The following is a 13813-nucleotide window of genomic DNA, read 5'->3' on the forward strand; positions in this document are numbered from 1 at the left end:
AATCATCTAGATATAGATATCTAGCATAGAAATATGCTGGAAGTTTTTTTTATTTAATGCCAAATTTCTATGTTAAAGAAGCCGGCATAAGGTTAGACCAACTTTTTAAGTTATAAAGATAACTTAATTAAAAACAAAAAAATAAAAAATAAATGATTGACCGGGCATATTAACCATTTCAATTCCTGGATCTTAGCTATCGTTTTCCTAATTTATTTTGGTAATTGAAAATTATTCAAGTACCTTAAACAATTTTTCTCCCATTTACACGGGTGTTAAGATTTTTTTCTCCCGAAAACTAGCGAATTTAATAGGAATTATCTTGCAAAAAATTGGAAAGTCTATTTTCACGTCCAGGAATGTAAAAAATTGAAATCGTAGAAAATTTAAAACGGCAAACAAGATATTTGTTCAATATTTCTTTCGCGTTCTATCGATCTAAAATTATAGAATTTTTTTACTTTTGACCCATCCTATTGAATAGTACTAAAGTCTCAAAAAATGAAAGTATTAAAGTAGTAGTAGCAGCAGTAACAGAGTGGCCACTATTTTTTTAATTTTCATCTCCCGTGCTTTTTCCTGGTTCTCCAGTAAAATATTCGTAATTTGTACCGGTTTACAAAAAATATACTCTCTTTGCGAAATCCAGTTTTTTCTCATATATGATCAATGCGAAAGTTGATAAGCATCAGAAAACATTTTTGGAAAAAAATCTATTGACTTCAATTATATAATAAGTAGGATAAGGAAATTTTTGTATTTTAATAATGTATAAATATTATTCTTTAAACATGTCTGAAATATTAATTAATAGTTAGGAATTTCGAATTAAAAGAGTCTGAAATTTAAAAAATATTTATGGAACGATTATAGAAAATTTAATTAGAAAAGGATAATTTAAGACTTTTGAATTTGAATAATTTTAAATGCAAAGCGATTAAAATTCGACAATTTGAAATTGAAAACTAAATTGAATCTTTCAATAAGCTTCTGAAATCCTAGAATTTTTAATTGTTATTACATGACAAAATGATAATTTGACGTTAAAGCTGTTTAGACAAATTTGTCTACAATAAAAAAATGAATTGAGTTATTCTAAAAGAACTTTAAAAATAAATAGTAATTTTAAAAGGGAAACATTAAAACTGAAGGCCTTCTACTCCGGAACGTTGAAACTTCATTTAAAACATCACATTAAAAACTCTTTGTATTTTCAATTAATTTAAGCACTAAATTTAAATAGCTTAAAAATGGATAATTTTGGAATTGCTAATTATACTTTCAAAAAATCAAATAATTCAATTTTAATTAGTAAATTAAAGTCTGTGAAAGGGAAAAATGACAAATTTAGCGCTTAGCATGAAAACAGAACTTTGAAATTATAAACATTCAAAGTTACCGAAATTATTCAATTACTGACGTATCAATTTTAGATAGTTTAATTAGTATCTTGCTTTATTTTTAAATCAATTTTTAATTGTTTAATTTTAAATCGTTTAATTTTTAATGCTTCCTTTGGAATTATTATTCAACTAAAACTGGGACAATATGAAAACATTACATTGAAAATGAAAAAAAAGCGAATACAAAACAAGATAGCTGTAACATGATGCCAATTCAGGGTGGCCACTATTTTTAAAACTTTTGTCTCCCGGTTTTCTCCCGGTAAATATCGTGGTATCTTTGCGACACTGACAGTTTTTCACATATATGATATTATAGAACCAATTTTTCAAAATTATGTTCTTAAATTTTGCAACAATAATTAATAATTAATAATTTCGAATTGAAGGCTTCTGAAATAAAAGAAGTTAATAAACAGTTGTTGACAATTTAAAAAAGAAAAAGGAGTTAAATTGTATAATTTATAAATCGAAGCCCTCCAAAGTAAACTCAATGATTTCCGAGTAAAAATTTAGAAAATAAGACACGTTTAAAACATTAGAAATCGAATATTTTAATAGCAGGTATAAGATAATAAAAATTGAAAACTTTTAAATTTGAGCAATTCTAAATTCAAAGTGATTAAGATTTGACAATTTAATATTGAAAACTAAATTGAATCTTTCAAAGTTAAAGCTTCTGAAATTCAAGAATTAGAAATTGTTATTCAATAACGCAATTATAATTTGACATTAAAGCTGAGTAGACAAAATTTTTATAAAATCAAAGAATTAATTGAATTATACTCGAAAAACTTTCAAACTAAATAGTAATTTTTAATGGAAAACATAAAAATGAAAAACATTTCTACGCCAGAACCTTGAAACTGAAATGAATGTGAACTTCATTTAAAACTGAAAAAATGTATAAAAAAACAAACTATTCATTATAAATTATTAATTAAAGTTTCAAACATTCAACCAATTAAATTTTAGCTGCAAAATTCAAACCTATAAAAGGAAAAAATTGTATTGAGCGTTCAACATGTAAATTCAGAATTTAAAAATTGTAACCATTTAAAATTACCTAAATTTTTCCTTTACGGTTGTATCAATTCCAGTCATAGTTTAATTTTGATCTTTCTTCATTTTAAAACTAATTTTTAATTTTTAAACTTCAAATCTTCCCTTAAACTATTATTCACTCTTGAAATTATACAATACAATAATTTTCAAATTGACATGATTTATTTGTTTAAATCATCAACAAAAAATCGGAAAATTTTAAGATATTACATAGAAAATTAAAATAAATAATACACAACAAGATTTCAAAGATTTACATCTACAATCACCAAACTCAAAACTGACTATCAAGGCTTTTAATATGAAATTTTGGAATATTTAATAGCAGAATGGTCTTGTCATTTTGAATAATTATTTGAATTTTAAACTACAATATTGTGAAATATAACATTTGAAACCTGGAAGCATTAATCTAAAAATTAATTTAAGAAAAAACTTTAGTTTCAAGGCCTCAGATTAAATTGTTTTAGAAAAGCACATTCAAAGCCATAATTTTGAATTAAAATTATATCAACTTTAAAGACGATAAATATATTATCAAGTATCATATCACGCACTATCAAGTGACATACAAAACGAGTAGATTGATTTTTTTACTAAAAAATGTGATTTCTGTAAAGAAAAATCACTGTTTTCTTCCGGTGTTTCTCCCGATTCTCCCGGGTGAGTGACCACTCTGCAATTGTCGAAAGTGTACAATTCTTAGCTCCGGGTGGCTGTTTCAATCAAAGAAACAAATTCGCGGTCATTTCCCGATTTTAAAACATTTTCCACGGTGAATGAAATTAAAAAGTTCAAACTTTAAAACTAAAAATTTTTCCATTTGAAGTAATAAAAGGAGCTGCAAATTAAAGTACTGAAAGTGGAACTCTTAAATTTGAAACTTTTAAAACTCAAGTTTAAAAGTCTTTGAAATCAAAAATTTTGTATTCAAATACAATAAAACTCCCAAATGAAAAATGTTAAACGTTCATAAATTATAGAGTTCACAGATTCAGATTCGGTTCGAAAAATATAAATCCAAGTTATCATTTTCAATTATCTAAATTCCATTTTTTATAAATTGAACACTTCTTAAATTAAAAGTTATTTTAATTTCAAATATAGTTTAAAAGTCCTTAAAACGCTTCAAAGTTTTAGTTGAAAATCTTGAAACATTTACATGTTGTTTCAAGTTTTAAAAAAATGTTTATTATTTCATTTATTCAGAACTTTTGAAAATCTTTTAAAATGATTCCAATTTTTCCTAAACATTTTTTTTTAATCTTGCCAAAGCCAAAAACTTTCCGTAAAATTTTCCACATTCATTTTTGAAAATTTTGTAATCTTTCTAAATATTTTTAATATTCTCTTAAAATTAATTTTTTCGAAATAAACAGTTATTTTATCTGTACACGTAGATACTTCGTTTAAATTATTTAAAATCGTTTCCAATTTTTATTACAATATGAAACGTTCGAAGTTTAGTTTTCTTGTTTGGTTTTGAATATTTAATTTATAATTATTTATTTTATATGAACAGTCAGATATTTCTAAATGTTAACCAATTGTTCTTTTTCTAATTTTAGAAATTTCAAATTGAAGGGTTTAAAAATGGATTATTTTAGACTGAAATAATATTTGAAATTCAATCGAAGCCTTTAATTATGAATACATTAGTTATTTTAAAATAAAAAATAGTTTATAAAGATTCAATGTTGCATTGACATTTGCTTAACTAATAACACTTTCCAATTGTAACAGTTTAACTGTTAACGTTAAAATCTGGAAATTCTAAAATTGTGAACTGATTCCGAATCGTCTTGTAAAATCAATTATTATTCACTTTTTTATTTTCAAAGTAAAATTCATTTTTGAAAACCATAAATTAATTTATATTCACAGTTGATCAACTAAAAATTGTTTTTACAACAAAATCTTCGATTTTAAAAGCTTCTAATTTAAAATTCTATTCTAAAATTCTTTAAATTAAAATATATGCTCAAAAATAAAAAATGAACATTTTTAAAGTGAAAGATTTTTGAATTAAGCATTCTAAACTGAATGATGTAATAATCTATGAAAATCATAATTTAACAAATTATTTAAAAAATGTCGAGATTAAAGTTGGAAAAAATTTTTTTCTAAAAATTCCCGGGCATTTGCCGGTTCAGTGGCCACCTTTTATCTTTTCTATTCGAAATTGCTTTATATTTACATCTAAAATTATTCAATACAAAACTGACTATCCAGGCTTTTAATATGAAGTTTTGTAAAAAAAATTTTGTGAAATTAAAAATTTAAAGGCTTTAAAAATTAATCTAAAAAATTCTAGTTTCTAGGCCTCAAAGATTTATGAAATACGGGAAATCTTCGGGTGCAATATTTCTCTCTCGAGTTTTTGTGGATCTCCCGAGCGGGCAGCCAACCTAAATAATAGCTTTATTAGTAGTAAAATCAGATTTGTATACTTTATGGGAGGCCTCGATTTCTTCTATCCGTGCATTATCATCATACTCCAGTTTGTTTGGTTTTTGTTTCTTTTCAGAATGTACCCGATGTACGTGATATAAAATCGATTGTCTATACTTATATTCTTTTCCACATACATCGCAGGTATATGAACTATAACGCTGTTTGATGGTATGAAGAACTTCTTTCTTCTTTCCAGCTTTCCGCGGATTTTTCCTTTCTTTTTTGTCTGAATATGACCTTCCTTTTTTACCTGAGAGATCCTAATTCAAACAATATTAAAATTAAAGAGACCAAATAATAGTCTGATCAAAATCTGGATAGGACTGGGATTTCTTTTCTTTATTTTCAGGATTGTTTTTAGAATTGATTCATATAATTAAATTATAGCTTTCACCAGTTCCTTAAAAGAAATTGAAATTTCAGTATTGTTACTGTACATGCAACTTATCGATTAGATGAAAAAAATTTCGTTGAGAAAGTTATTGTATTTGAATTTTTACAATTGAAAACACGAATTATCTAAAAATTGGCTAAATTTTTGTTAAAACTATGACATTTTTTAATGTAATATAGATACTTATTTTCCATTACGTTTCTTAAGGGCATGTGATACTCAGAAAATTGTCGATTTGACCAGTTTTAGGTTCCCCTGGCTTTTTTTCTAGAATAATAAATATTTTGTCTTAAAAATTTGGGGAATGATAGCGAACATGCTAACGGACGTCCCCACACACTTTTTTTGGGGGTTAATTCAAAAAAGTTTTAATTTAGCAAAATGTAATTAATTTGCATAGCGCTGAGGAAATAGTATCGATTTTTTCAGCGTTAAGATTCCCCCGGCTTTTTTCTTAGGATAAGAAATATTTTGCCTTCAAAAGCTGGGAAATGATAGCGAACATGCTAACGGACGTCCCCAGATACTTTTTTTTGTTTTTTATCAAAAAATTTTTGATATTGCTAACAACGTGCGTGTATATTTCGAGGTTATGTGTGTTACAATTCACCCGAGCGTTACTTCCAAACTACACAATATTTTTGGCCGAAAACTTTGGACTTACAAATAAACATAGTAACTAATCTCCCGGAACTAACCTTGTTCGCAGGCAATCAAAAAAGTTTATTTCATAAATAATTTCCAGACTATCGGAAAGGCAGATATGAAAAACGACGTAACCTCAAAATAATGCATATGCATACAATTTTTATTTAGCACAATAAATTTTTTTGTTATTATCCCTCAAAAAAGAGTTTGGGGACGTCCGGCATGATGTTTTATAGCATCTCCGAATTCAGTTTTTAAAAATTTTCATTTTTGTGGAAAAAAAGCCGGGGAAACTGAAAGTATCACATGTCCTTAAAGGAATTTCTCATCGTCTTTCGCAATCTGTTGGAAAGATAAAAAAATTCAAATTGGTAAATTTGCGGCGTTTTTTCTGAAAATATTAAAAAACAATATACTCAAAAACCCTACTGTTTTTTTCTTTAGATTTTTTTTCTAGATTCGTCGTAATGTTATGAGTATATTCCATGAAGTTTTTTTTTACTGAAATACGAAAATTCCGTTTTTATTACCAAAATGAGTAACATGTCATTAAAATATTTCACATTTTTAAAGCAATCGACTTTTAGGGTTCAAATAATATGCTTAACTTAGAAAACTTTTGGAAATTATGTTACAAAATATTCTTAAGGTATTTGTGCCAAAAGTGAGATATATAAAAAAATAGTTTTTCTATGATTTTAAGAATCACAATATTATAACTGATAGAATTTTAAGTAAAAAACATAATTTTTTATGGAAAATATTAAAACTTACAAAAAAAAAACAACATAAATTTAAAGCATGTTTTTTACAATTGAATTTTTTCTGATCTTCGCTTCTTACTAATTTTTGAAAAATGATTGTCTTTTTAATAACTAACGGCTTATTTTTTTGGGAAAACATTCTCTACAACTCTGCTCTTTCCAGTTCTAAAAAAGGTTAAATAATTTAAAAATATAATTATTTGTTTAAAAAGTTTTTTCCTACAAAAAACATTGTTCTCACGATTTAGAACCATAGAAGAAGCCATAAAAGAAATAGAAAATTTTACTTTCAAAATTAGAAACTTTTCCCGGAAAAAATATGTTGTCATATATTAAAATGCAATCATTTTTCAAAAATCGGTAAGAAGCGGCGGTCAGAAAAAATTGAATTGCAAAAAGCATGGTTAAAATTAATGTTTTTTTGTTGTTGTAAATTTCAACATTTTTCATAAAAAATAATGTTTTTTATATCGAATGACATCAGTTAATATTTTGGTTCTTAAAATAATAGAAAAACTATTTTTTCAGATATCTGACGTTAAAAACGACAATTAATGTGATTATTATATGCATGAAATTCAACTTAAACCGCTTTAAATGCCTAACTTTTCAAGCCAAAATATTGCACTTTCAACAAAATGAATGTATTTTTAACCAAATAGTTAAATTTGAAAACAAAAAGATTTAACTTATATCAAAAAGACGTTTTTTTAAAACAAAATACATGGATTCTCAACCAAATAGTTGAATTTTGAACTAAAAAAGATCAGTTTTTTAACCCTAAATAGAATATTTAAATTTTCAGTTAAAAAAAAATGAACTTCAAGCCAGAAAACAACTAATTTTCAATAAAAATTTCGAATACAGTAATATCCGGTTACTTTTACAACAGAAGGATCATTTTTATTAAATTTTATATTGCAATTAAAAAAAAGCACGCTCTCGAAAAAATTTGCTGATTAAAAAAAAAATAATTTACTGACGATTTCCAGGTTTTTTGAGGTGTATAGAAATATCCTGAGTTTCAATAAAGTGTTAGTAAAGGAATAATTATATAAGTAAGAAAAATGAATAGGATCTATTATTGAAAAAAACAGGCTTTCAAAGAAAAAATCGGATGCATAAGTTGTAGAAACTTAAATTATGTTGTTATTTGTTTTTTATGATACCAAAAAGTTATAATCCAGAGAAAAAATAAATTCCAAAGGATTTTATCAATATTTTCTGAAAAATCTCAATAATAACGCCACATAGAAGTGTCAAAAGCCATTTTTCTAGAACTTTTTCTAGATAAATAATGTGTTTCCTTTGTCTTTTTAGGACAAACCTAAAAACATCAGGAGAAAAAGTGGAGTTTTTAAGAAAATTTAATTCGAATATTTTCAGAAGCGATCGCCATTTTGCAAATTTGAAACTTTTAAAAAACTTGACAACGGATTTCGAAAGAGGAATATAAATTATATCAGAATCAGAAAGAAATAATTAAACCTATACCAGACTGAAAAGTATCACCATTTTTTTATAAATTGTTTTCACTAATTTTTCTAGATTTTTGTACAAAAAAGGGGGAAAATAGGGGAAACACTAAAAATTAATTTTTACACGTAGAAAAGAAGTAACAAGCTTTTAATGAGAAATTTGGATGTTTTTAAACATTTCAAAATTAAAATTTTTATACCTGATTAGAGGTGTTGGTATCTTCGACTCGTTTGGTCTTGTTGTTTTCCATCTCGTTTGGATTTTGTCGGATTTGAGACAATTCTGCCTTCAAATTTCTATTTTCACTTTTTAATAGCCTATTTTCTTTAATTAATGGTTTAATTGATCCCATCTGCGTAGCTAATTTCTGTTCCATTGTCTCTAGTTTCTTCAGAAGTTCAGCCTTGCGATCTCTGTATTTTATTATCAGTTCGTCCTTTTCTTTAAGACATACAAACATTGATTTCTTAAACTCATCGTATTCCAGACAAGTGTTTTTGAGCTCTTCATTTTCACTCTGGAGTTTGTTCAACTCTGTGATTAATTTAACTATCAGAAAAAAATAAATTGATTTAATGAAAAAAATTAAATAGAACATTTAGCAGTTATGCAATCCTCGGACTCACGACACTATTGGCACTTTTTGAAATTTTTTTTAATGATGCAACTATTTTACTGTTATTTTAAAAAATGAAACTAATGCTACGATTTTCTCAAATTGCTTGCTAATTCAAATATTTTAACGCTTTGCCCCTGATAATATTTTCAAATATCTTCGTTGATTGGCTGAAATAACATATCCGCCACGTCAAAAATCGAAATTTCAAAAAGTTTTGAAAGATTTTAAGGGATTACAAAGTTTTCAAAATGTTTGAAGAAATTTTAAGAGATATTACAAATTTAAAAATAATTTATGGGATTTAAAAATATTTCAAGGATTTGTAGGGATTTGATCAGGAATTTCAGGGAATCTCTAGAGATTTTATGGGGGGATTTAAAATTTTGTTAACATTTTTAAAATTTCAATATGTATACGGAATTTCGAAAGATTTCTAGGGATTACGTGAAATTTAATGGTTTGTAAAGAATATAGCGTATCTTAAAATATTCCGAGGAATTTAATGAGATTTCAAAGAATTTTTTAAGATTATAGATAATTTCAAGAGATTAAAATGTTTCTAAGGAATTTATAATAAAATGATTTCGTAGGATTTCATACGGTTTAAAAGATTCCGAAGATTTCAATAAATTGTACCACATTTGAAGCATTCATAGGATTTCAATCGAATTTTATGGGTTTTAATAGATTTTAGTGGACTGAAAAGAATTCAAGAGATTTTAAAGCTTTTTGGATATTTAAAAATATTTTAAGGAAATTAAAAATATCAGATTTAAAATCTTGCTTTAAAAATATTTCACCTTCAAAATATTATTATATTTTATAATAATGTATAATGGATGAGATGGATTTATTATGTTTTGTTCAATTACTCCTTAAATTTACTTCCCTGATATTATAGTTCCAAAATTCAAAGCGAGAGAAAATAGTAGAACATTGATTTAAAAAGTTAGAATATGTAAAGATTGTTCTTAAAAATGTTGAAAAATCTTATTTTCTAATTTATTGAATGTATGTTCAACCTTGTTCTTTTTCTTATCACGTTTTAAAATAACGAAGCGGAAGAAGTCTTAATTTTATATTTCAAACAATGTCTTTGTAACATTTAATGTTGGCTCAAGAACGAAATAGTTATATTTTCAGTTTAAAAAAAAAATTGCTTAAAAAAAGAATTTTTAACCAGTCGAATAACGAATTTTCAACAAAGAAGATTAATTTTTTGCCTAAGAAGACGCATTTTTCAGCATAAGAATTAAGTTTTTTAAACTCGAAGAGATGAATTTTTAACAAGAAAGTTAATTTTCAATTAAGAGAGCTGAATTTTCAACTTAAAAAGCTAAGTTTACAACCAAAAAACATAACTTTGCAAGCAACAAATTAAAACTTAAAATTTGGAAAAATTAATTGACAATGGAAAAAACGAATTTTTAAGAAGTTCATTTCAACCGGAAACGACAAATTTTCAATAAAATACATATATTTTCTACAAAATAGTTGAATTTTTTAAATTATAAACAATCAACTTTCAACCAAACGAGGAATGGTTCTGTTTTCAGATCAAGAATGAATTTTTAATAAAAAAAAGGAGAATTCATCGAAATACACGAATTTCCTACACAATTGTTGAATTCCGAAACCAAAAAGACGAAATATCTACAAGAGTTAAATTACAAACCGAAAATATTTTCAACCAAACAGTTTAATATTCTAACAAATTCAACTTAAAATCCAATAGTTAAATATTCAGATAAATAAATTTTTAACCAAAAAGAGAAGTTTCGACAAAATACATCAATGTTCAACCCACTTGTTGAATAATTTGTTAATTTTGTGCAAATTTGTTGAGTTTTCAACAAAAAAAAAAAAGAATATTAATTTTATTGCCGATTTTAAGCATGCGAACAATTCGTACGTTTATAATACGGTAGAATCTAAATGTACATACCTAGCCAGGAGAAAGGGGATCAATTTCAATTTAAAATATCAATTTTTAACCAACAATGCAACAGAGAAAGGGGATCAATTTCAATTTAAAATATCAATTTTTAACCAACAATGCAACAGTCACATTCTGATTTGAAAAGATTATTTTTTATCCAAAAAAGCAAACAAATGCTCAACAGAAATGATGAATCTTAAAAAAAAAGTCAACAAGTGTTCAAAATTCAACGAAATAATTGTATTTTTAACAAAAAAATATGATTTTTTAACTCAAAAGGTTAATTCGCTGCCAAAAATGACGAATTTTCAACGAAATAATGAAATTTTGAATTAAATAGTATGTGATATTTTTAACCGAACAGGAAACAGGAAAAGGGGGGAAATATTGAAAATAAGTGGTAACAGAATAAAAATAGGGATAAGAGTGCGAGGTCTCAAATATAAGAGATTTTTAAACTGATTAATTATTCATTTATTATTAAATATACGTTTGCCGGGCCCAAGGACACAGCCAAAATTGTCAAATTAAAATAGCCAAACTATTCTGGCCATGGCCTTGGCAGGGCCATCTTTCACCAAATTTACAAACTCTATTAAAATAAAAACTTGTTAAAAATATGGATGGCCCCTAAAAATGTTTACAAAAGGCCAAACTCAATAAGAAATTGAAAATTGTAAAAATTCAATTTTATTTTTCAATCAAATCCTCGCTACTTTCTTAATTTTGATCTTTTTTTTAAATTTCTGACGGATTTCAAGCAAATGTTCGAAAAACGTTCATTTCTGTGCACATGTGATACCAACCCTTTTCTCTCTCTTTTTTTATTCAAAAATATATGCAATTAAAAATTTTATCGGGTAAAAAAAATCCCCCCTCCCCTCCCCATATACTAAAAGACGAAACGAAACACAATTCTCCTCCCCTTTTTTAATGCAATTTAGTATTTAAGGGGCCTTACAGTTCAAGGGGGAGGGGTTCGGCATTCTGTATGCATTTGTTACAATTCTATTAAAAGAGAGGGGTGGGGTTTTGGGAGGCCCTATAATCCGTTACGTAATTTAAGTACGGCCCCTAAATTGCAAACACTCCCTTACCGGCGTCCGACTGCGATAAAGAGAGCACGTGTTTGAATCTCAAAAATATGTATTTTATATTATATTCCAAGTAATTATAAATAAGACTAACTGTCGTAAAACTTACCCATAGTTTCCATCTTCATCTTCTTTGATGAAACTAAAGTTTTAATTATTTCTTTTTGCGTCTCTGCTATTATGAAAAACAAGTTGTTTATGGGTGGCCCTTGGCTTGATTCCTTCCAATCGTACTGTGTTTTAGTGAAATAGTTCGCTTTGTTTACATTCCGCGGCGCTAGCGTCAACGATTCGGGCCGATGAAGCAGTTTCTGCAGTTTTTTCCATATGGAGTTGATTTTTTAAACTATTTTTTTTATTTTTTGGAAACACTGCTATAGCTAGTCAACGAAACTTTTAGATTTCATTTCGCAAATAATTATCAAAATAGTCGAGGTTATTTACTTCACATTAATCTCAAACTCAAAATATCTCAAATCGTTCATTTAAAATACTAATGTATGTCAAAAATAATTAGTATGTAATGAATAGTTAAGACATGATGCGTGGCAATATATTAAAATTAGAATAGATTATTTTCCTTATATTTGTGCTCATAATTAATGACTATATCTTCTGTATATTGTCATTATCTACTGTGGGGTGGGCTCCCCTATGCATATTATGTGCTTTTGATATGTGTTTGGTAGGTTCAGATTCCTGAGATTCAAAAACAAAATTGGTAAGTGTTTTAGCAGCCATGAGAAATAACTAGTTCCTTTTTAGTCACTTTTTTGGTAACCATAGTGGTAACGTTGGCAACTAACAAGGGCGGAGCATTGTGCTAGCCGCTAGCACAATGCTGTTTTGTAATTTTTGACTAAAAACTCAATTATTTTGTTGAAAATTCGTCTTTTCTGCAGAAAATTAATCTTCTTTGTTAAAAATTCAACTACTTGGTTAAAAATGTATCTATTTTGTTGAAAATTTGTCTTTTTTAATGGAAAATCAATTTCTTTGTAAAAAAATCCAACTTTTGTTGAAAATTAATCTGTTTTGGTTGAGGATTCAACTACTTTGCTGAAAATATCAACTATTATATTTTTTATTAACAATTCTTATTTTTTATTGTAAATTGAACTTCTCTTTTTGGGATGAAAAATTATTTGCTGGAAAATTAATGTTTTTGATAAAATTTCATATTTTTGTATAGAAAATCCAACTATGTGGTAGAAATATCAACTTTTTTGTCAAAGTTTGTTTTTTGTTTATATTAGAAAATGATTTTTTCAAACGAAACTGTATCTAATTCGGTAGAAGATTCATCTTTTTATTGAAAATTAATTTTCTTAAATGAAAATTCAACTATTCCATTTTTGTTTAAAAATTGATCTTTTTAGTTGAAAATTTGTTTAATTTGATGAAAAGTTATCTTTTTTGGTTGATGCTTAATCTTCTTGGTTGAAAATTGATCTATTTGGTTATAAATGTATGTATTTTGTCAAAAATTCGTCTTCTTGATAAAAAAAATCACTTTAAATTGAAAAATATTTGATTGGAATAGTTCAAAAATGAATAATAGTTTTAAATAAGGTGAAAATAAAATGTACCTGAAAAAAATTTAAAGTTAAGAAGTTAAAAATGATATTGCTTAAAATCTAAATGTATAAAAATTGAAATATCTAGTACTGATACCTCAGTAATCGAATAATTTTTTTAAGTTTGAATGAACGTGGAATTTTCCATTTTTCCGTATAAGTTTGAATATTTGAATTTAATTCGAAATGGTTGAATTTTTAAATGGTTAAAATTTTAAAGGGTTTGAGTAGAAAAAAAGTTTAATTATAACACTGTTAGGTAATTAACATGTTTTTCAAAACATGTTTTTCAATTTTCAATGAAGTTCAGATTAGTTCAATTTTCAACGTTTCATGATAGAAATGTTTTCATCCCTTAATGTTTTATCATTTAAAAT

At 26.2% G+C, this 13813-nt stretch overlaps 1 protein-coding gene across 1 annotated transcript; it reads right to left on the reverse strand.

The window, feature by feature from the left end:
• Positions 1-4876: 4876 nt before the first annotated feature.
• Positions 4877-11972, reverse strand: LOC117176503 (zinc finger protein ubi-d4-like). The gene is made up of 3 exons (XM_033366758.1): positions 11969-11972; positions 8407-8756; positions 4877-5182 (listed from the first exon to the last, which is right to left on the reverse strand). Exons 1-3 carry the CDS (start codon positions 11970-11972, stop codon positions 4877-4879), a joined length of 660 nt encoding a protein of 219 aa, XP_033222649.1.
• Positions 11973-13813: the final 1841 nt, after the last annotated feature.

The sequence above is a fragment of the Belonocnema kinseyi genome, chromosome 7 (genome assembly GCF_010883055.1).
Source record: "Belonocnema kinseyi isolate 2016_QV_RU_SX_M_011 chromosome 7, B_treatae_v1, whole genome shotgun sequence".
In the NCBI taxonomy this organism is placed as follows: domain Eukaryota; kingdom Metazoa; phylum Arthropoda; class Insecta; order Hymenoptera; family Cynipidae; genus Belonocnema; species Belonocnema kinseyi.

Excerpts from the sequence above, each read along its gene's own strand:
- LOC117176503 (XM_033366758.1), bottom strand. Across the intron at positions 5,183-8,406 it reads ATACCAACACCTCTAATCAG|GATCTCTCAGGTAAAAAAGG; the intron begins GTATAAAAATTT and ends TGTTTGAATTAG.